The following is a 21,002-nucleotide window of genomic DNA, read 5'->3' on the forward strand; positions in this document are numbered from 1 at the left end:
ATTACATCAACAGCATATAAAGTAAAAAAAGAAGGCATATACAAATAAATAACATTAAAAAGAGAAGAAAAAATCGGAAATAAACCAACATATATCGTAGCTCCATACATGTAACAAATACTGGAAAAGATGAACAATTTGTTCAAGAAAACGAAATTAAAATTACGATTTCGTACGAATAACAACTTGAACGTCAAAATACAATCAACAAAAAATAATATCTCCACTTTTTCAGTTTCAAGCGTCGTCAAACCTTCTTGTGACGACTCTAATAAATTTTTATCGGACAAACAGGTAGGAATTTCGCAACTAGATGTAAACCAATATAGACGAAATGGTGAAAGCAAGCAATCCACATTTTACTTGTATTTAAAAGGCCAAGAACATAAAACAGAAAATATCGAAAATGCCCTGAAAATTCTATACAAAATACCTAAAGGACGAACAATGAACATTTTCGAGAAACTGAAATTTACTATCATACAGAAAAATATCCAGAAGCCATCCTCAACAAACAAAAAAATTTTAACCTAAAAAAATACCCAAAAATTATATAGATATTATGAAAGAAAAACGGTAAACTATCGCGATAAACCCAAAACAAAAGACCATTCATGATGCGGGTAAATACCACAAAATGCTGTCTCTGAATTGCTGAAATATTACACATAACCTTTGACTTTCCATGAAACAAAATTCGAATGTAAACATACACCATCGCTGGAGCCGAAGTTATCAAAAATGCTGTCACATGTAAATTTACAAGATCACACATATAAAAAGTACATATAAATAGGGCGATCATAACATAACAACAAGAAAACAGATATTTCTGTTCCAAGATGCAATATGAACGTTATACCATCCAAGACGTAAGCATAATGTGTCACAGACTAAATTAGATGTTAGGGTCAACATTATATCAATTTTACCAGCTTCACAGTTATCCTTGATTGTGGCAAAGTGGCTGAATGTGCTCGTCGCGCAACTTGTATAGCCACGAATGAATCAATAAATAGTGCAGCAAAAAAGCTGTACCTAAACTAAATCATTGCGTCAGTCCGTTTGTTACACCAATCAGTGACTAACTGGTACAGAGTTTTAATGCAATTCTTCAGTAGCTGAAATAGTGTCTGGGCAGTCCTTGGCTGCAGGTCCACAGTCACTGTCGCACTGATGTCGCCGTTTGCTGCTGAAGCCATGTACTCCTTTCCCCAATGCTGCAGACTACAGCATGGCGGCATATTATTCTTACCACAGTAGTTTTAAAAACAATTAATGCAAAATTGATCCCCCCGTTTGTAATTCTGCCAGTCAACAACATCTTTCTTTACATGTCACTATCTTGGTTAAATAGTGGAGAAAATTGAACAAACATATGAGCGTCCGATGTACACGGATCTTTAGTTCCGTTGACATTTTACTTACGATAATATAAAGCCCCATGAGGTTTCTTGGGAAAAAAGGCAAGCCAACAATGTATGCAGTAACTAATGTGTTCCTGGCTATTATTTCCAATTTTATCGCAAATTTCTAAGAAGACAAGCATTCCAGGGAAGTAGTGGCAAAGTAGGAAAGTGTTTCTGGCGTGTTCGGATGTATCGGCTGATAGAACATTACTCGAAACAAAAGAGTTACGAAACGAAGGACACAGGCACACCTCACTTTTCAAGGTAGTTAAATAAAAGAGTTTTATAATATAGCTTCATTAATACCACTTTCTTAATCTGTAGTGCGTCTCCTCCAAACTCTGATCAAACCCTATCTATCAACAATGTTTATTTTTTCTTTTTTTAGATGCGTCTGTCGTTTTCTTATTCCCTTCCTCCATACCTGGATAGGAATCCTACTATTATCGACTTAAAAGATCGAGATATTTAACTACCATAGTTGTCCCACAGACTTTAAACAGGAACATCTTAGCTTCGTTGCAACATCGTTGTTCTGGAGATACGTTTAGTTAACTGTACCTATTATGTTAATATGTGTCGTTGCGCCACTCGCACTGACTAACATTCCCTCACTTGATTGTGGTCTCGTAAGTGGTGCAACTAACAATTTGTTCTTCGTTCTACAGCAATGACATATAATGATTCTCTCACACGAGTTTCAGTACTCTGATAATATTCAGTAGTGAGAGGGGAGGAAACTGTAACATAAGTTAATGGAACGATATAAATCACTTGAACGTGAGACAGATCTGACAGAATTGTCGTCTAAGCAGTTAAGACAGTTCTTTCAAGTAGTCATTCACCTTTAGCAAAAAAGCTGCTTGTCACACTAGTTTCTTAAAACTGACGACGTATTATTTCTTGCTCCTCCAAGTTGTTTTGATTTTCAGCTATCGGCTGCGATTAAACTAGTAGAAGGTGTCTGACCTGTTGACAACAGTTACATATGGACAGGTCTAGAAGGTGCAAAATAGCCGGCTGTAACAGGTCGTCCTGAATCTAGCCGGTTATAACATGCCCTCATTCATGCGTCTTCGCTGCACTTACTGTGCTTCTGCTGCACTGATAGTATAGTTCGTTCAACGGTTTGCAGAGACTTCAATTTTTTTTTCATTTTTCACACTATGGGTAATATGTGTAAAATTGGGTTGTGGCAGACATAACTTAAACCAGAGGGTGACACAAGGTACATTTCAGCTCGTGCCATCCGACTACTGAGTCAGAAGTTGAGAGTTATGGCACATTGAAGCATAATGCAGTTACATTGTAGCTGATCATTTTTTTTCACGAATTATTTCCATACTTGCGTTATATATGGCTTATATGCCTACAAAAGTGCAACACTTGGCACTCTGAAGCGCTAACTGTTAATGGTTACGTGTGGCTCCAGTTGAGGAAATTGCTGTGTTTGTCTCATTCTCGTGTAACGTCGCAGAACTTATTAGTACAACAGCAGAAAGGTATCTCACGACATTTTTATTTGATTCATATTAAAGTCGTCTCTAGGAAGGTTGCTACTGCAGGGAAAAATGGTAGGAATCACACTCAAAATGGGGTCATAATGAACGAAAACTGTCAAGAAGGAAGAAACCTGAATGTAAAAACCGTAACACAAATCATAGCATTGAATGACTCTACCGACTAGCATGGGGTGGAAATGAAATTTCGAAGAAATTGACGGGTGTGAGGATCAAATAGTTCGTGGTCCATGCTATTCCTAATAACCAAAAGTTAATTTCTTCGTTTCACTTTACACAAAATCATTCCAAGTCACCTGACCGTCAAAGGAGTGAGACTTAACGTACCGGAGTAACTGATGTTCAGTCTTCCTGATAATTTCTATGAACAGTACTCATGTTTATTGGATGGTCGTACAAGAATGTTCTACTTAAATTAAGTCTTTCGTGACGTTCTTAGTTTACGACAGGTTATAGGTGTTTCTGAAACGAGTTATCCGTAATTTGTGAACGCTGCTTTATGAAGATATAAAACTACGACAAACACATTTCAGAAACATTCGTTTGAGTTAGAAAACTTGCAGCATTTTTACTTTGAATTTTGTTACGTGGCATCAGGTTTTATACTTGCAAAGAAAGGAAGAACAGCGTGTACAGTCCCGTCAACAGTTAAGTCATTACAGAGGGATTTGCTGTTGGTTGTGCTGGTTTTATGAACGTTATTTTTAACGGTTTCGCTGTAAATTAAAATTTCAATGATCTGTTTCATCTGATGAGAACACTTTCGTATACATGAATGTTCTTCAGTATCCGATGCGAAACTGTGAGAATGTAAAATTACACAGGAATATAAAACATTTCTAGTATAATAGTTGTTACATGATCAGAAATATTTGATGTAAGAGAAAAGTTAAAGAAATTAAGCTGGGTAAAGACAAAATGTTTGTTTATTCCAAAACTGATTCCAAAATAAACTTATTCTTGAATTTACTACAAATCTGAAGTAACTTTTGCATTGGAAACTTGCCGACAAAGTTTTTGTGAAGTCTGGCGCGTTTTTGGTCTTACATCTCTTTTTTCCATCCTTTCAGCTCCTATTAAATGTGTAAACAGATGTTTATGGAACATTACTCAAACGTTACTTGAAGTTTTGACAGAAACGCCCTTCTAGCTTTATCTTCACGAGAAGTAATAGTCTTAGCTTCAACTATTAAGTCCTGATAGAGGTCATTCATCTTAAAAACGTTGAGCTGTTGAACCCATCTGATACCGTATCCAGTGACTGTTACTGCTGCATCCAGATGACAGCATTTTCTTCAGATGTTCCTAACATATAAAGATTTAATGACAGATTCAGCTCGCAGCAAGTCACACGAGCATAACAATTTGACGTGTTATGAAGTAACATTAGATATTTGCCCCTGGAATCTCGATAACTGGGGTGATGTGCTACTCATTTGCGAGTGAATGTACTGAAGGTTGCGATAGAAATCTTCTGTTCGTTGGGATACACTGCAGCTCTGTAAGAATGGAACAAAAACGCCATTGTGTACGTTTGTGTATATCTCATTGCTTTTGTAGTTAGTATGATACTGACGCAAAATAAGAAGTGGTTCATACTATTCACTGTACGCTCACATCTGATATTTGTCTTTTTCAGAGAGACTACCTGAGTCTCGAGCCGAGCCATGTGGCCAGCTGCGTTTCCAAAGGAAAATCGGAAGTGAGTACTGAAAAACTTCATTTTTTATGAAGAACACATTTTTATCTAGTTTTTTTTTGTAAAATGGAACTAAATAAGTGTATGCAAGAGATATGTGCGTGCAAAAGATAGCAGTGATGTTAGCGTAAAATAAAAATAATTTATCAGCTGATATAACACAGATGTTAATCGGATTGCGGTCACATGTTTGTCTGTAAACTGTCGCAAAAAGAGAGGTGGCGTAGTGTTTACCGTACTGTGAAACTGATTAAATGTAATAACAGTTTGAGCTCCGAAATAAAGGCCTGCGAGTGCTACCCACTCGTTACCACAATAAACAGCTTTGCCTGTTACGCAACATCTTAGTAATAAATTGGCCACTGCACGCAATAGAAACTCCATCACACTGAAACAACTCCTTAGTGTATTCCTGATTATATCTGTTTAATAAAGGTCGCCTAATCATGGAAAAAATACCGTTTATTAATGGAAGTCGATATTACAATATTAATCGCATATTCAAATTCAAAACCAACATGGAGTCGTATTGCAATGTGACTCTTGAAAAAGAAAAACACTGAAAGCTAACATAAAATACCCAAGTTAATTACTAGCGACTTTGCCACCGTTAGGATGATTGAAAGATGAATAAAATCAGAGATCCTTATCTGTAAAACTCTCATTTTCGCATATAAGAGAAATAACTGAGTGAACTTTTCATTCAAGATGCACAAAGTGTCAGTTAAACTGCGAGATGTTCAGAATGTGACTCTGAAACATGAAACTAATATTTCTTACAGTAGCAGAAAGTGACACATATTCAAAGTGCACTTTAGCATGGGTCGTCAGACAAGGGGCAAATGCAAGTTGGCACGCGACTCCCAGGAAACGAATAATAATACTATCAAGTTCTCTGATCTGAGCCCAAACTCTCTTTGGATGGTGGCAGCAAGCTTGTATGCAATGTGACGAACGTAATAGCGCCTTGAAGCCTGAAAATAGAAGAGAACTCTGTGAAAGTTTCCCTGACATGACGTAGAAATACGCATGAACTATTTACTAGGTTGATAGCAATTCTGAACCGTCTTCCACTATTGGAGGCCATAGCACAAACATTGGACAGTAAAAAAGAAGTACTGTTTAGATGCAGCTCAGATTTTCTAGTGTCATTTGGAAGGAAAGGCAGGATTCTATTCGACATCCATGCTGAAGGGCAGACGTAGGAAGAAAATGCATCATGACATATAAACATTGATATCACCTACAATACAGCAGTTAAATCGTTAAGACTTGAAAGTATTGGGTAGGACATAATATATGATATGTTCTACAGTTTCTGTTTGATAATGTTCATGGAAATTCATCTTATAAGGATTTGAATTTTTAATTATCAGTGTACATGTAACATATCTTTTCTCATCAAGTAAGCCGACATTAAAGTTAAAACTTTACAGTTTACATCTGCATAAAAGGCTGATAAAACTTGTGCAAAAGATTTTTGTTTAAGCTCATACTCATTTTGAAATTAATTTTTCAGTTTTATGTTAACCTAGATTGGTCTATTTTCCTCATACAGTGAAGGAGAACGTTTCTCAGACACAAGATAAGAAAAAAGAGCTGCACAGGATTATTTAGTGAGTGATTATTAAGAATTCTGCCAAGTTTCGGGATGTTAGCTTTTATAGTTACTGAGAAAAGAACATTATCTCCCAAAAATATCACCCTATGTCATTCTCATTTAAGTTTTTTATTTCAGTTTTTAACAACATTGTCATACCTCTAGTTATTGGTGATGTCCATATCCATAATCTTCATCATCTTCCTTGTTTCCTGGATTCCGATGCACTACTGCATGTTTACTGTAACCCTAGGCCCTTCACATTGACTATGAACCATAGAAGTGGCATTGGGATTGAATACAAAAGGCACAATGCCGTCTTCAGACCAGGGGGAGTAACGCTTCAAACAGTCTGAATGAGAAGCATTCCTGGGAGACCAATATTAGATTCCGATGCACTACTGCATGTTTACTGTAACCCTAGGCCCTTCACATTGACGATGAACCATAGAACTGGCATTGGGATTGAATACAAAAGGCACAATGCCGTCTTCAGGAAAGGGGGAATAACGCTTCAAACAGTCAGAATTGGATACATTCCTGGGAGACCAATATTAGATTCCGATGCACTACTGCATGTTTACTGTAACCCTAGGCCCTTCACATTGACGATGAACCACAGAAGTGGCATTGGGATTGAATACAAAAGGCACAATGCCGTCTTCAGGCCGGGGGGAGTAACGCTTCAAACAGTCAGAATTGGAAACAATCCTGGGAGACCAATATTAGATTACGATGCACTACTGCATGTTTACTGTAGCCCTAGGCTCTCCAAATTGACGATGAACCATAGAACTGGCATTGGGATTGAATACAAAAGGCACAATGCCGTCTTCAGGCCTGAGGGAGTAACGCTTCAAACTGTCTGTTTTGGAATGGTCGCACTTCGTCGAATCTTGTAAGTATCTTCAGTGTGAATGCACCTGGATGGAAACCTGGTCTCTGTGGACACTTAATCCTACCTACATTTCCACTATTAAACATGTATCATGCATCACATGTACCTTTTTGGACATGTTTCTAGACAATGCATCCATATAAGGGCATTGAAGCTCTAATTCACATTTTACGTTTTCCCATGTACACATTTTTCAGCAGTTCAGGGTCGGCTAGCTATCTAAAACTTGGCTTTGTAACATTTAAACTAGTAAGGGGCAAACCATGCTTATGGGTTTATGGCTTTCCACTGGCTTTTGCCTAAAGATTTTTGCACCAGGATATGTCACAGAGGTAGTGACCGCATTTTCATCTGTGGAAAGTTTGTGGAAGAATATTGCCTATGCTGCTTGTTGTTGTATTGCCTTAACACTATGTTCATTGTTCCTGATGGAATTTTCATATTATATTTGTAATGTGTGAATTTCCTTATCTGACAATCTGTTATCAGCTTCCAGTGGCTACCCATTTTCTAATTCCTTGCCCTTCATTTCTTACACAGCCTTCTAGATACGCCTGCAGCTCGTTTAGATTGTGTGACTGAAAAATTAACACAAAAACATGTCTATGTAGAACAGTTGTGGATGATGGCACTGAAAAAGGGGGTGTGGCAGACACATATGCGAGAGGAAAGTTTTTAAAACACATTTCTAGGCAACTTTCAATTTTGACGCTTTGAGATATAATTCTTAAAGTATCAATCAAATAAATTAAGCAATTTAAAAAATTTCGCCTTTTTTCACATTTTTGCCCTGATTTGCCCTTAATAAATACTTCTCACATCTCAAGTGAACATATGAGGGCTAAGACACTCTTGCACTTTTATAGTATTATTATAAGACTTATGCCACACTTTGCACTTAAGTGAGGTACTGCAATATGCGATTCCAGTGACATCACAATCCAAGATGGCGTTCACTTACACTTGAAAACTACGTGTGTTACGGTGGGTTGTCTACACAGAGGGGAAAGGGCCATGACCTTGAGTGCACGATGTCATCCAGCCATGCTCCTTCCTCCCCCTCTCATCACCCCACCCTAAACCCTCTCTAGCCAGTCACATTGTAGCAATGAAATGAAACAACCAATCACAGAATAAGATGGTGGAATTACACTAATATGAAAATTTAAAAACAAAAACACACCCCCCTTTCCATATTCCATTCTCTTGTCCAGCCAATCAGTGTAGTATTAAAATGATGCATAGAAATGACATTTCATGTAAAATGGCAAAGATACTACTTAATCACACACTCAACAACCAAAGCACACACACACACACACAAACACACACACACACACACACACACACACACACACACACACACACACACACACGACATATACAATGCATAATGTAACACTTCCCTCTTCTCACATCCCATCAGATTCTAGTATTTTAGCCACTGTTCAAATGAGAAAGCCAATTACACTGTGGTGTCATGTGGGCTGTGCTGAGACACAGCTGAACGACCAAAATTATTTGTCAAATAATACACCACACTCCTCTCTCTTCTCTCCTCCAATCATAACTTAGTATTTTAGCCGTCGTTAAAATGAAAGAGTCATTTGGGCTATGCTAAAAGTATCCGAATAACCTGAATTATTTATCGAGAAATACTTCACACACTTAAAAAAGCATCAAAGTTGTGAAAAATCAGAAAATGTTGTAAATTATATTTTCGTAACTGAATTCAAAAGGCCGTTTATGGACTGGCTCACCAGTCACATCAGTAAATTTCACTGAAAGCCATATATCATTCGCTATGGAATATTAGAATGAGTATGAAACATACTCTCAATAAACAGTAAAAACCAAAGTTTGCTTATACGGTGTAATTAACGAATTATTGAATGTAGTTGTCAAATGTTACTTTAAATACTATTCTGAAAACCTTAAAAAACGCGATATAGAATCATGTACTAGTTTCAGCTCCTGTTCCATTTGTCAAAAGATGGTAGCACCGGTAAAACAGTCAATCTTCAGTCTGAGTACCATGTTTCGTTTATGACGCAACAGATCTCCGAATTAATTATTTTCCATACCTATGATGCCTGTCAACTGTAACAATGTTCTTTCCAAGTGTAGACACCATGCATAAATACGTTGCACCATAAAACAGTGCAATGTTTACATAATGTATTGCAGTGTTATTTTCCACATTTACTCATATTCGTCAAATTAATCCCTAAAATATGATTGTCAATCCTAAAGGAAATAGTCTGATGCTATTTCTATGCCTAAATAGCTACAAATAACGTGATAAACTAATAGTTGCTATTAGAAGTTACACTTAACATTTCCGTAGCTAATAACTAAACTGACCACGCTTTTAACTGCAAAAAATGCATGTTAGCTAAAGTACTACACTAAGCAAGCAAGCACACAAATAGATGAGCTCAGTTTACTGAAAGAATGTAATTAAGTAAGTCCACTCTTGGTGTAAATCACAATTCACCTTCAAATTAAATATTTCCACATTTAAATTGTTCTCAAGCACCATTTTAGGAGGGCAAAGATCATATCACATTATACACTACAAAACTATAATGTGTGGCATTGTGTGGCAATTACTGCTCTCATTATAAATTACTCAGACTCACTAAAGTTCATGTTCAATAATAACTTTCGACAAAAGTTGCAACATTTACCAACTGGAACTATGGTGCTAAGACTCACTAAAGATTTATGGACTGTGTTTCCTGTAGTCAGCTATTAAATAACACCAGCTTCTAGCTGAAGTACATAGTGTGGAAACACACACTCACACACACACCACATAGCGAAAAGACTAACAAACACAGCAAATATCATATTAAGAAGGAAAGGAGGAACGAAGAGGGTGTTTTGTGATTTTATTGTGATGTAGCATTGAAACAGCCTGTTATGTTTAGACTTACAGTACAACCAAAGACGAAAACAGAGTTGACACTTCTCCAAAGAAAATCGTTCAAACAGGCAGAGTCGATATCTCAAAAGTAAACTATTTGGTGAAATTATTTATCATTTATTGTGTACAAATATCATGTAATTATCGCCAATAAGTGAGCTGTGTGTATTTGAGTAAGTTTGGGGTTGGGTTGTTTGGGGGAAGAGACCAGACAGCGAGGACATCGGTCTCATCGCATTAGGGAAGGACGGTGAAGGAAGTCGACCGTGCCCTTTCAAAGGAACCATCCCGGCATTTGGCTGGACCGATTTAGGGAAATCACGGAAAACCTAAATTAAGATGGCCAGACGCGGGATTGAACTGTCGTCCTCCCGAATGCAAGTCCATTGTGCTAACCACTGCGCCACCTCGCTCGGTTTTGAGTAAGTACTACTGACAGATGTGGTGATATTTAATTTATAGTCATATTGTACTTGCAAACTGTGCAAAATCTTGCACATTTGAAGAAATAATAAGAAATAATACTGTCTGGTTTCTCTCGAACTTTTGTAGAAAGAACTTAGAAAAGCAAGTACCAAATGGTGTGTGTGCGTGCGCGCGAGCGCGGGCGTGTGTGTGTGTGTGTGTGTGTGTGTGTGTGTGTGTGTGTGTGTGTGTGTACCGCCCCCCCTCCACCCCTAGTATCTGACATACCCAACACCTGACACCCACTGCATATACACACTGATTTTAATAAAGTATAAAGTGCTCCCTCTCTCTGCAATGTTTAATTTAATGAAGCAACAACCATTATAATATGTATTACAAAGGGATTAAATTTTTCCACTGTGTAACAACATAAAGATGACATTTCGTACTATGATAATGGTAAGCATTCTGATCATATTGCTGTGCTAAATGCATTCCAAATGTGTTGTGACCTGCTCTTTGTGATGTTGACATTATTGATGTTGCTATTTCTTGGTGTATTTAACCTGTAACGTAGATCCGCAAGACTTCTTTATATGAATTTAATGATTTAGCAATCTGACTGTGTGCATTTTAAAAGTTATACGGACAATATAGGCGGAGAAAAAATTATTTAGTAACTCCTTTTATGCTTGCAAGATGTGATAGGAACATAGAACTTTCTTTTTTATTGACGAGTTTTAGCTGTGAGAGGAACAGTGGTAATTCTGGATACATTTAAAATGCAGGTTACATCTTCAGAGTGCTCACGGGCGTGCTGCAACGAATTTTTATGTGTTGAGATGAGTTTAATGTGTCGTCAAATGATCAAACTACAGTCATCTACTGAACTGTAATTTATTTAACTAGTTCCTGTAAGTGAGCTATGCGTACTTTCATAAGTAATAAAGCCAAATTATTTGCAGAAAAATTTAATTTGAGAATCGATACAGGCTTAAAATGTGCAAAATCCTGCATCTCTAGAAATAACACAATTCTGTTTTTTTCGACTTTTTGTAGAGATCTGTAATCATACTTGTGTATTACAACAAATATGCAAGCTGTATGTGTGTGTGTGTGTGTGTGTGCGCGTGCGTGTGTGTGCGTGTGTGTGTGTGTGTGTGTGTGTGTGTGTGTGTGTGTGTGTGTGTGTGTGTGCACTCGAGAAATGGTAAATAATTTCACCAAACAGTACTTTTGAAATGCCAGTGCCCTGTCTTATTGTCATCTTCTTTGGAGACAATTCAACTCTTTCATCGTCTTTGACTATGTTATGTGTATGAAGGTAAGAGAAGTTCTCGTTGTGTATTACAAATAAATATGCAGTTTAAGTTCTACATTACATTAAAACATTCAAAACGCCCTCTTCGCTCCTTCCTCCCTTCTTAATATGATGTTTGCTTAATTTCCTTGTCTTTTGGCTATGTTTTCTGTGTGTGTGTGTGTGTGTGTGTGTGTGTGTGTGTTTCCACATAAAATACTTTTCCTAGATGCTGCTGTTATTTAATATTTGGCTATAGGAAATACAGTCCACAAATTTTTAGTGTGGCTTACCACCATAGATACGATCGGTAATATTTACCAATTTTGCGGCTTTCGTCGAAGTTGTTATTGTACATAACCTTTAGTAAGTCTGAGTCATTTGTAACGAGAGCAATATTTTAAACAATATCATCGACTACATTTTTCTAGGGTGTAGTGAAATACATACCGCTTACATCATTGTCCTCCTAAAATGGTGTTTGATAACGATTTAAATGTGGAGCCATTTAATTTGAGGCAGTATTGTGAGCTACACCAAAAGTAGGCCCAATTCATTACAGGCTTAAGGTATATCAGACTGCCTACTTGTTTGTGAGCTTGCTTACCTTAGTATTTTAGCTAACACGTATTTCGTGCAGTTATAAATTGGCCAGGTTGGTTATAAGACAGTAAGCCTAACTTCTAATATACACTATTAGTTTATCATGTTACCTGTAACTATTCAGGCATGGAAAGAACTCTGGAATACATACTTTATAGTTGACAATCACGTATTAGGCATAACTTTGACGAATATGAGTGTATGTGGAAAACAACATTGCGATACTTAAAGTAAACTTTGCACTTTTTTGTGTTGCGGATATGTTTTTGCACGCAATTTAGTCTTGGAAAGAACATTGTTACAGTTGACAGGCATCATAGGTATGGAAAGTACTTAATTCGAGGCTCTGTTGTGTCATAAACGAAACATGATACTCAGATTGAAGATTGAATATTTTATCAGTGCAGTCATCTGTTGACAAATACAGTCAACAGGAGCTGAAATGAGTATATAATTATATTTCGCGTTTTTGAAGTTATGCTGAATAGTACTTAAAATAAAACTCACATTTGATTCGATAGTAGCAGATTTATTTGTTTCTTTATTTATTTTGGTGAGGAAAATGTGCTTTGCCTGAGCTCGTCTGTTTCTTATGTTCACAGTAGTTCGTCCGCTACTAGCCCACCACCCCTCCAGAAGTAACAGAAAAGTTTTACTTCGTGTACTACATCCTTCTCAGTTTTGATATTACGTTTCTTGTCCTGATTTGTTTAATGTTGCGTTTCGATAACTTCGTCTTTCTTTGTTTTACTCTCAGTCCATATTGTGTGCTAAGAAGTTTGATCAATGGATTCAACAGGTTCCACTGTCATTCTTAGGCACGATGAGGCTGTATAATATGTGACACGACATGTTGCAATAAGGGGGGTGAGAAGCGACACTTACGCCTATTATCACGGTATAACAGTATACGTATGTGTGTGGGTCCCTTATCACAGGATAATTATATATTTTTATTTTTTTACAATTATATATTTTATGATTTTGGTTGGGGTGGTTTTAAATATCGTGGGATAGCATGAGACTTTTGAAACTTCCTGGCAGATTAAAACTGTGTGCCCGACCGAGACTCGAACTCGGGGAGAGCTTCTGTAAAGTTTGGAAGGTAGGAGACGAGGTACTGGCAGAAGTAAAGCTGTGAGTACCGGGCATGAGTCGTGCTTCGGTAGCTCAGTTGGTAGAGCACTTGCCCGCGAAAGGCAAAGGTCCCGAGTTCGAGTCTCGGTCGGGCACACAGTTTTAATCTGCCAGGAAGTTTCATATCAGCGCACACTCCGCTGCAGAGTGAAAATCTCATTCTGGAGGCATGAGACTTTTAATTAACTTATACCGCGATAACACTCGTACGGACATCGGCTGCCACGTGCGTAAGATATAATATTTTTTAAACACAACGCGCGACTCATCGCCTTCTAATAAACAGTTTGCGTGAGCGCTGCTATTTAGAAAAGAAAATATGCGTATTCTTACGTAAACTGTAATTATTAGCGTGGGTCTCAGGGGCTAGTGGATATTTATGGACCAAATGTCACAAAGATTAACTGAGATACTGCGGAGCTTTTTGAATATACTGATTTTAAATATTTCTTGTTAATTATTTGCAAGGCAAAACTGGAGAGAATCTCATCTGCCGTTAGGCGGCCAAAATGAAACATACTGAACTCATTCAGTGCTATGGATTTTAGTAAATGAACTTTATCACTACTGTCTTTAACTTTGAAATTAATGAAAGATCCAAATTGAGAAGTCTCTCGCATTTACATTTAACATTATGATATGAAATCCTAATTAAATAATACAGTCAGTGTAATGGCCGACTAAATCCTGCTAGGGGAGATGAGCTCCCTGCACTATGAAGTTCTGTAAAAAATTTGTTAATTATAATTAATGGTTGCGATAACGAGAGATGACAACTAAGTCAATAATAAACACTTTCAGATAACAATGATAAGTATATTTTACTCAATTACAACCAAACTTACATTAAATATAATCCAGCACTACAATGGCGGCCTACCTCTAGACGAAATAAAACATGAGAGCTGTCCATAAAGCAACAGTGTCTGGTCATGTTCATTTTCATTACACAGATAAAAGAAGTTTCTTTTTTTATATCACATGGCTGCTTGTGATTTTTGGTGGTATTATTTAACTTTTTTAATCTTTCTTATACATCGTGCACACGTACACAGTCTTGAAATAATTTATAATTCACAAGTCGCACAACAAAAACTTCCATTCCCTTTCTCCAAACGTCCGTTTATGTCACACTGCGACGCTCGTGTTCTCTTAGGACTGATACGTCAAGCAACAAGACACAGCAGAGGTAGCAGCCTTGTGCGTAGTGCGTCTCTGCAAGCATTTTCGTGGACGACCTCCAAATATGAAATGTACTTATTCGAGACTGGTAAGAGATACGGCTCTCCGTACTGCGAAAAAACAATTTCGTTATGTTAGCAACTTTATGATCTAAACTGCACCAAATTTAATCTGGCCGTCGACTTCGTTTTTTACTGTAAACTTCTCCAAACATGCTCTGCGTTTTACTTAATTTCGAAGTATCATAATCACTGTGGCAAATAGCAAAAAGAGAATCAGTTCATCTTCAGGCTGTATTATCAGACTATCGGATGCAAGAAAGTCAATTTTTTCATCTAATAGTTTCCACTGAAGTGAATAAGAGTGATCTGATCACGTAAGCGTAGAAAAGATGTGGGATGATTTTAATGCGCCTTCTAACCGAACTGCGTGCCTATGGAATATCACCTCAGTTGTGCGACTGCATTCGTGATTTACTGTCAGAAAGGTCACAGTTCGTAGTAATAGACGGAAAGTCATCGAGTAAAACAGGAGTAATATCCGGTGTTCCCCAAGGAAGTGCTATAGGCCCACTATTGTTCCTGATCTATACTAACGATATAGGAGACAATCTGAGTAGCTGTCTTAGATTGTTGGCAGATGATGCTGTCAATTACCGTCATGTAGTCATCAGATGACCAACCCAAATTGCAAAATGATTTAGATAAGATATCTGTATGGTGCGAAGTGGCAATTGATCCTGAATAAAGAAAAGTGTGAAGTTATCCACGTGAATAATAAAAGAAATCCGCTATATTTCGATTATGCGATAAGTCACACAAATCTTAAGGCTGTAAATTCAACTAAATACTTAGGGTTTGCAATTACAAATAAATTAGAACGATCAATAGATAATGTTGAAGGTAGAGCAAACCAAAGAGTGCGATTCATCGGCAGAACTCTTAGAAGGTTCAACAGATCTACCAAAGAAACTGCTTACACCACGATTGTCCGCCCTATTCTGGAGTATTGCTGTGCGGTGTGGGATCCGCATCAGATGGGACTGACGGATGATCGGAAAAGTTCAAAGAAGGGTGACTCGTTTGTGTTATCGCGAAATAGGGGAGTAGTGCCACAGACATGATACGTGAATTGGAGTGGCAATAATTAAAACAAAGTCGTTTTTTCGTTTCGAAGGTATCTTCTCATGATATTTCAATTTTCAGTTTTCTCGTCCGATTTCGAAAACAGTCTGTTGGCACTCACCTACATAGTGAGAAATGATCATCATGATAAAATAAGAGAAATGAGGGCTCGCACAGAGAAATTTAAGTGCTCGTTTTTCCCGAGCGCCGTTTGAGAGTGGAATGCTGGAGAGACAGCTTGAAGGTGGTTTATTGAACCCGCTGCCAGGCTTTTTATTGTGAATAGCAGAGTAATCACGTGGATGTAGATGTAGGTATCTGAGGGTTCGCACGGATCGCAGAACAGTGATTTTTATTTTATTTATTTACTTATTTATTTATTTTGTTAGCGAAGTAAAATTTTTTCTGAAAAGCTAAATGTAGAGGCGGTTGTAGCATTGCGTCACACAGATAAAACATTTTATTTTAGGCACATCACATGACTTGTAATTTTCCTCCCAGTGTATCGTTGTATACAAGTGTGTAGAGCAGCCAGCGTTCCGTGTTGCACCGGTTGATGCGAGAGAGAATCATTGTCGTTCCAGTGTGAACCAGTTAAGTCCCTACAGGTACATTTCCACGCTCTCCACCAATGCCTGTTGCCTCCGCATTGCACTGCGAGTCACATCGCGTGTCATATCGCGTACCAGAACCGCGACTTACATTTACACACGGTGGTAATGCCGTTGAATCTTCATTGCTAGCACTTCTTTTATTTCATTCTTTGTTTCTTCGACGTACGGGTTGGATAGCAGTAGAGAAATTTTTCTTTTGCCCTTAAATTCTTATAGTTCCCTCTGCGTTTTTGGTCCAACGTTTTATTTTCCTTCTTTTCCTATGGCATATAAATACTAGTATTAAGATTCCAAACATCTTTCACAACTTAATGTTACTGAACATTTTGCCTCGTTTATCAAATTTGCAGAATTTTCGTGATTTTTTTTCACAGATCTTTATACAAATATCAAGCGCAATGTCAGAACTCCCCAATCAGATCGACCAATCTTTCCTAAATCCGAACGTATCAGCATCCAACAGGTCCTAAATTTTCTTTTCCATTCTTCTGTATATTATTTTTGTAAGCTCCTTGGTCGTATGGGCTGTCGAAATGATTGTAAGAAAGTTCCCTCATTTACTTGCCAATGCTAACTTTTGGATTGTATGATGTAGGCCCATGGTACGTCTTCAGTTTCATAGATTCAATGTTCTGACTTGAATAATCGTTTGTTTACCATTTCTTACAATGATTTCAGGAATTGTTAATGAATGTTACCAATCATTTCTGCCTTGTGTGATCGCAAATCTTCCAATGCTCCGCGAACCTCCTATTTTAATGTTTCCTCTACTCGGAAGGGCCACCAATGTTGTCCTTCCGTCCATCCGTTTTCTAATCTGCGTTTAATGGGACGTTAAATATATATGTAACAGGTGGTTTGGGTATAGGACGTTCCATAGCAGAGAAGGGGGTTATCTAGTGACTCGGATTGCGTTGAAAGGTTCATTGTGACGGCTTTACGACTAATGAAAGTTTGAGGATTGTGTTTACTAAAATTTACATAGTGACCGGATAGCGTTAAGAGTACGAAAGTCTGTGCACTGTCCCAAGAAGTGTGCACAGGAGAAAAAATGTACCTGTAGCACAACTGACAGCGAAGTGCGATGGGAACTAGTTTTTCACGACGGCAGTCTTGGATACTTTCCGTCGGTTTTCATGCCGACTTTGTTGGAAATTTCACAAACTCATAAATATTTCCTCTGCCATTATTGTCACGGCTCGATAGACGTTGCTGATACTATGCTACACTATATTGTAGATAGTAATCATAATGAAATGAGTCAGGACTAATGAATTAACGTAGACAACCAGATATTACGTCGATGTCTTTTATTGGGCTGAGAGAAATTTTTTCTGTGATATAAGCAGAAGATGAATTTAAAGTAGGACGTTTTTGATTTTCTTATTATTTATTACAGAGAGACTATGGAACAGTATACATGAGTTATATGTTACTCATGTAATATGCTTCTTCCTGTTCCAAAGATCGTATCAGGATGTACTCTGTTACAGAGAGTGCCTTTCAGGGTCATGATAAAGGTACGATGGGGGACAATCTTCCGTGTCTTAGTGGGGCTTGTGGTGATGACATGGGACCGTGATAGCAGTGGATTAAATCTACAGGGAGACCCAAAACTTCGTTAACATCTGAAAGTGCACTAATTCACGGGAGAATGTACTTAGAAAGGTAAAAATGGACACACATGCCTGAAGTAATACGCGGTTTTATATAAACCAAAAACAAGTGCAAAAACTGGCCAGCAGGTGGCGCTGGACAGCAACATGTCAGTGAAGCCGCATGAGAATCGTGTATAAAATGAGCTGCAGTAACAGGAGTAAGTTGCACCAGCAATCGCAGCATGTTGACTTTACCAGAAAAGGCACTTTTAGTGATGCTTTACCATCAGAACAGAAAGTCCACTACTACAGTTTTACGGTCCCATCGCCACAAGAAGTGTATGCGTTCGGGTAAATGTCCTGTGACAAGTGTCACTGTGAAGAAAATGTTCGAATAGAACATGTTTGAAGCCAGAGATTGTTTAGAAGATCGGCTCCGTGGTCGGTGTTCGGACACATGTGCCACTGCAGCTCGGTCAGTTCAGGAAGAAATGGAGACGTTAGCGGTATAGTCTCGGAATGGTGAATCCAGTGAAGTTTCCCGTCGCACTAGCATTCCACGCACTACTGTTTGGAGAGCATAACATCCGATGCTGTTCGAGATTTTGTGGCGCAGAGAGCATTCGCTCTTCAAGCAACGGGGAAAGATGAAGTCTGGTTGTCTAACGTGTTGCGGACCGACGAGGCCCATGTCACACTCGGAGGGGTTGTTAACACCCACTTCTGCAAAAATTGCGGACTCCGAAAATCCTAGAACTGTTTTGGAAACCCCATTGCTTGATGAGAAAGTCACGGTGTGGTGTGGTTTTACCACATCAATGATAAGACCATTGTTTTTCGAGGAAATGCAAAGTACTGTTTTTCAAACAGCGTTACGAGTGCGAGGTTCGCCGTATGATACAGAATCGTATCACCCACAGCCTGGCTGATAAACACCTGCTGGAAGGTATACTTTGGTGCACGATGACACTCCACCCCATATACCTGCAGGTGTGATAGATCTCTTGCGTACATCATTGGTTGGCTGGATGTCGCTCGGTGCGCACATCGTTTGGTGAGGATCACGTGCTGGGCTGCCACGTCCGACGTACTTGGCCTTCCAGATCCCCAGACCTCAGTCTGTGATTGTTGATTGTGGGGCTACCCAGGGCCGTTGCTAGGTGTTTTGCCGCCCTAGGCGAGAACTGAAAATTGATACTCCGTTTCTTTACTACCATCGGTCTCCCTGATATCCTCCCACCCTCCACCACTATTACCACCAACACCAATATTCAATGGCACAACAATGCAAATCTCCTATTACAGTTTTAACCATTGAACTAAAGTAACCAGACGTCCTTATTTTCTGGGGATAGTCCTCAATTTTCATGCTTTCTCTTTAACTCCTCTCTTATTTTTTCTCCTCAATTTTTGAAATATCCCAAATGTTACCGAAACATTGAGAATGTGCTGAACATTTTAAACTAGACGTCAACTGAATTTAATAGTACAACCAAATAAAGGCGTTGAACTATTTTGTGGTGCGAATGAATTTTTCCTTGAATTTAGAAATTATGCTATAAAGATAGGAAAAACATACCGAAGCATCAAACGATGTCATCCGGATAATCCTGATGTTATTTCGTTTCTGTTTTAATTTAAATATTTTTAGAATGAGGGGTAAGTCACATCTTTTTCAGCATCCATTTTATTGCAATTAAATAAATATCTGACGCTTTGTTTGCGTTTGTTCTACGACTTTAATTAGCCGCTCCGTCTTAGCGACTTCCGTTTTTTACTGAGTAGCGGCTGCTTTAGTTTTGAGGTAGGTAGTGGTATTGTGTTTAGTTTTCTCAAAGTAAGTAAAAGGCTTATTAAGTATGATCCGTATGGTTTTAGAAAGAAAACATTTTTTAACTTTTCCATTTTTTCTCCTCATTTGCTCAATTTTTTCGCTTTTTTATTTGAAATTAGTGTTTGCTGCCGTTTGCCAACTCAAAATATTTGCCTCCCTAGGCGGCTACCTAATCTTCCCTAATGGTAGAAACGGCCCTTGGGTGACCTGAATTCGCTAGTCTGCCGCGATCGACCGACCTCGGTAGGGATGCCACAAGACAACATCCGTCGGTAGTTTCTCACTGTACCTTCTGTTATGCTGTACAGCTCTGTTCATAACATTCATTGTTGATGAATGACGGTTGAAACTTTGAGCGTTTGTTATAAAGAACATCATCTTCACTAAAACTGAATTTTGTATCAAATGAAGCGCCGTCTGTTGGTCATTTTGTGCAATTTTTTTCGGTTTAAATAATGAACTGTGTCATTTCAAGTACGTGTGCCAATTTTTACCTCTCTACCTACATTATTCCGCTAAGAATCGAATTTTTCCAATAATAATGGACTTTATCGTTATGTATGTAAATTGATGCTAAACACTTGCAGCCACATCGGACTTGTTGCTTTCCATCCTTACAGATGGCTACAATACACAGCCAGAATCGTGATACCGTGTTTGTGGAGCGTGCTGAGTAATTTATTATAGTATCCTTATCCCCAACTCGTCTGGAAATCAACCTTAACAGACAAGTACACAGAAAATTGGCGAAGAGGTTAAGGCATTAGAATCGCATTCGGGAAGACGACAGTTCAAATTTCCATCCGGCCATAGAGATGTTTGGTTTTCATTTATTTTCTCAAATCGTGAGGTGTTGCCTTTGAATGGACGCAGCCGATTTCCTTCCCAATCCTTACCCGGTCTGAGCTTTTGCTTCACGTCGAATGTCTTCGTCATCGACGGTACGTCGCATTCCAACCTTCCATTTTTTATCTCTCATATAACGCAATGGAAGCGAGACAAGAAAAATTATTACACGTTCTTAGGATTTGTCGCCACAGAAAAAGCGTTCGACAGTGTAAAATGAAGCAAGTTTTTCGAAATTATCAGAAAAGTTGGTGTAAGATATAGTAAGGACGGGTAATATGAAATATCGATTTTGTTTGCA

At 38.2% G+C, this 21,002-nt stretch overlaps 1 protein-coding gene across 1 annotated transcript in view; it reads left to right on the top strand.

The window, feature by feature from the left end:
- The window catches only part of LOC124622010 (semaphorin-2A-like), a 766,524-nt gene that overhangs the window by 650,229 nt on the left and 95,293 nt on the right, over positions 1-21,002 (top strand). The window contains exon 4 of the mRNA XM_047147562.1: positions 4,569-4,631. Coding sequence (XP_047003518.1) covers positions 4,569-4,631 — 63 coding nt within the window. The remainder of the gene's footprint in view (positions 1-4,568; positions 4,632-21,002) is intronic.

This window comes from Schistocerca americana, chromosome 7 (assembly GCF_021461395.2).
Source record: "Schistocerca americana isolate TAMUIC-IGC-003095 chromosome 7, iqSchAmer2.1, whole genome shotgun sequence".
Classification (NCBI taxonomy): domain Eukaryota; kingdom Metazoa; phylum Arthropoda; class Insecta; order Orthoptera; family Acrididae; genus Schistocerca; species Schistocerca americana.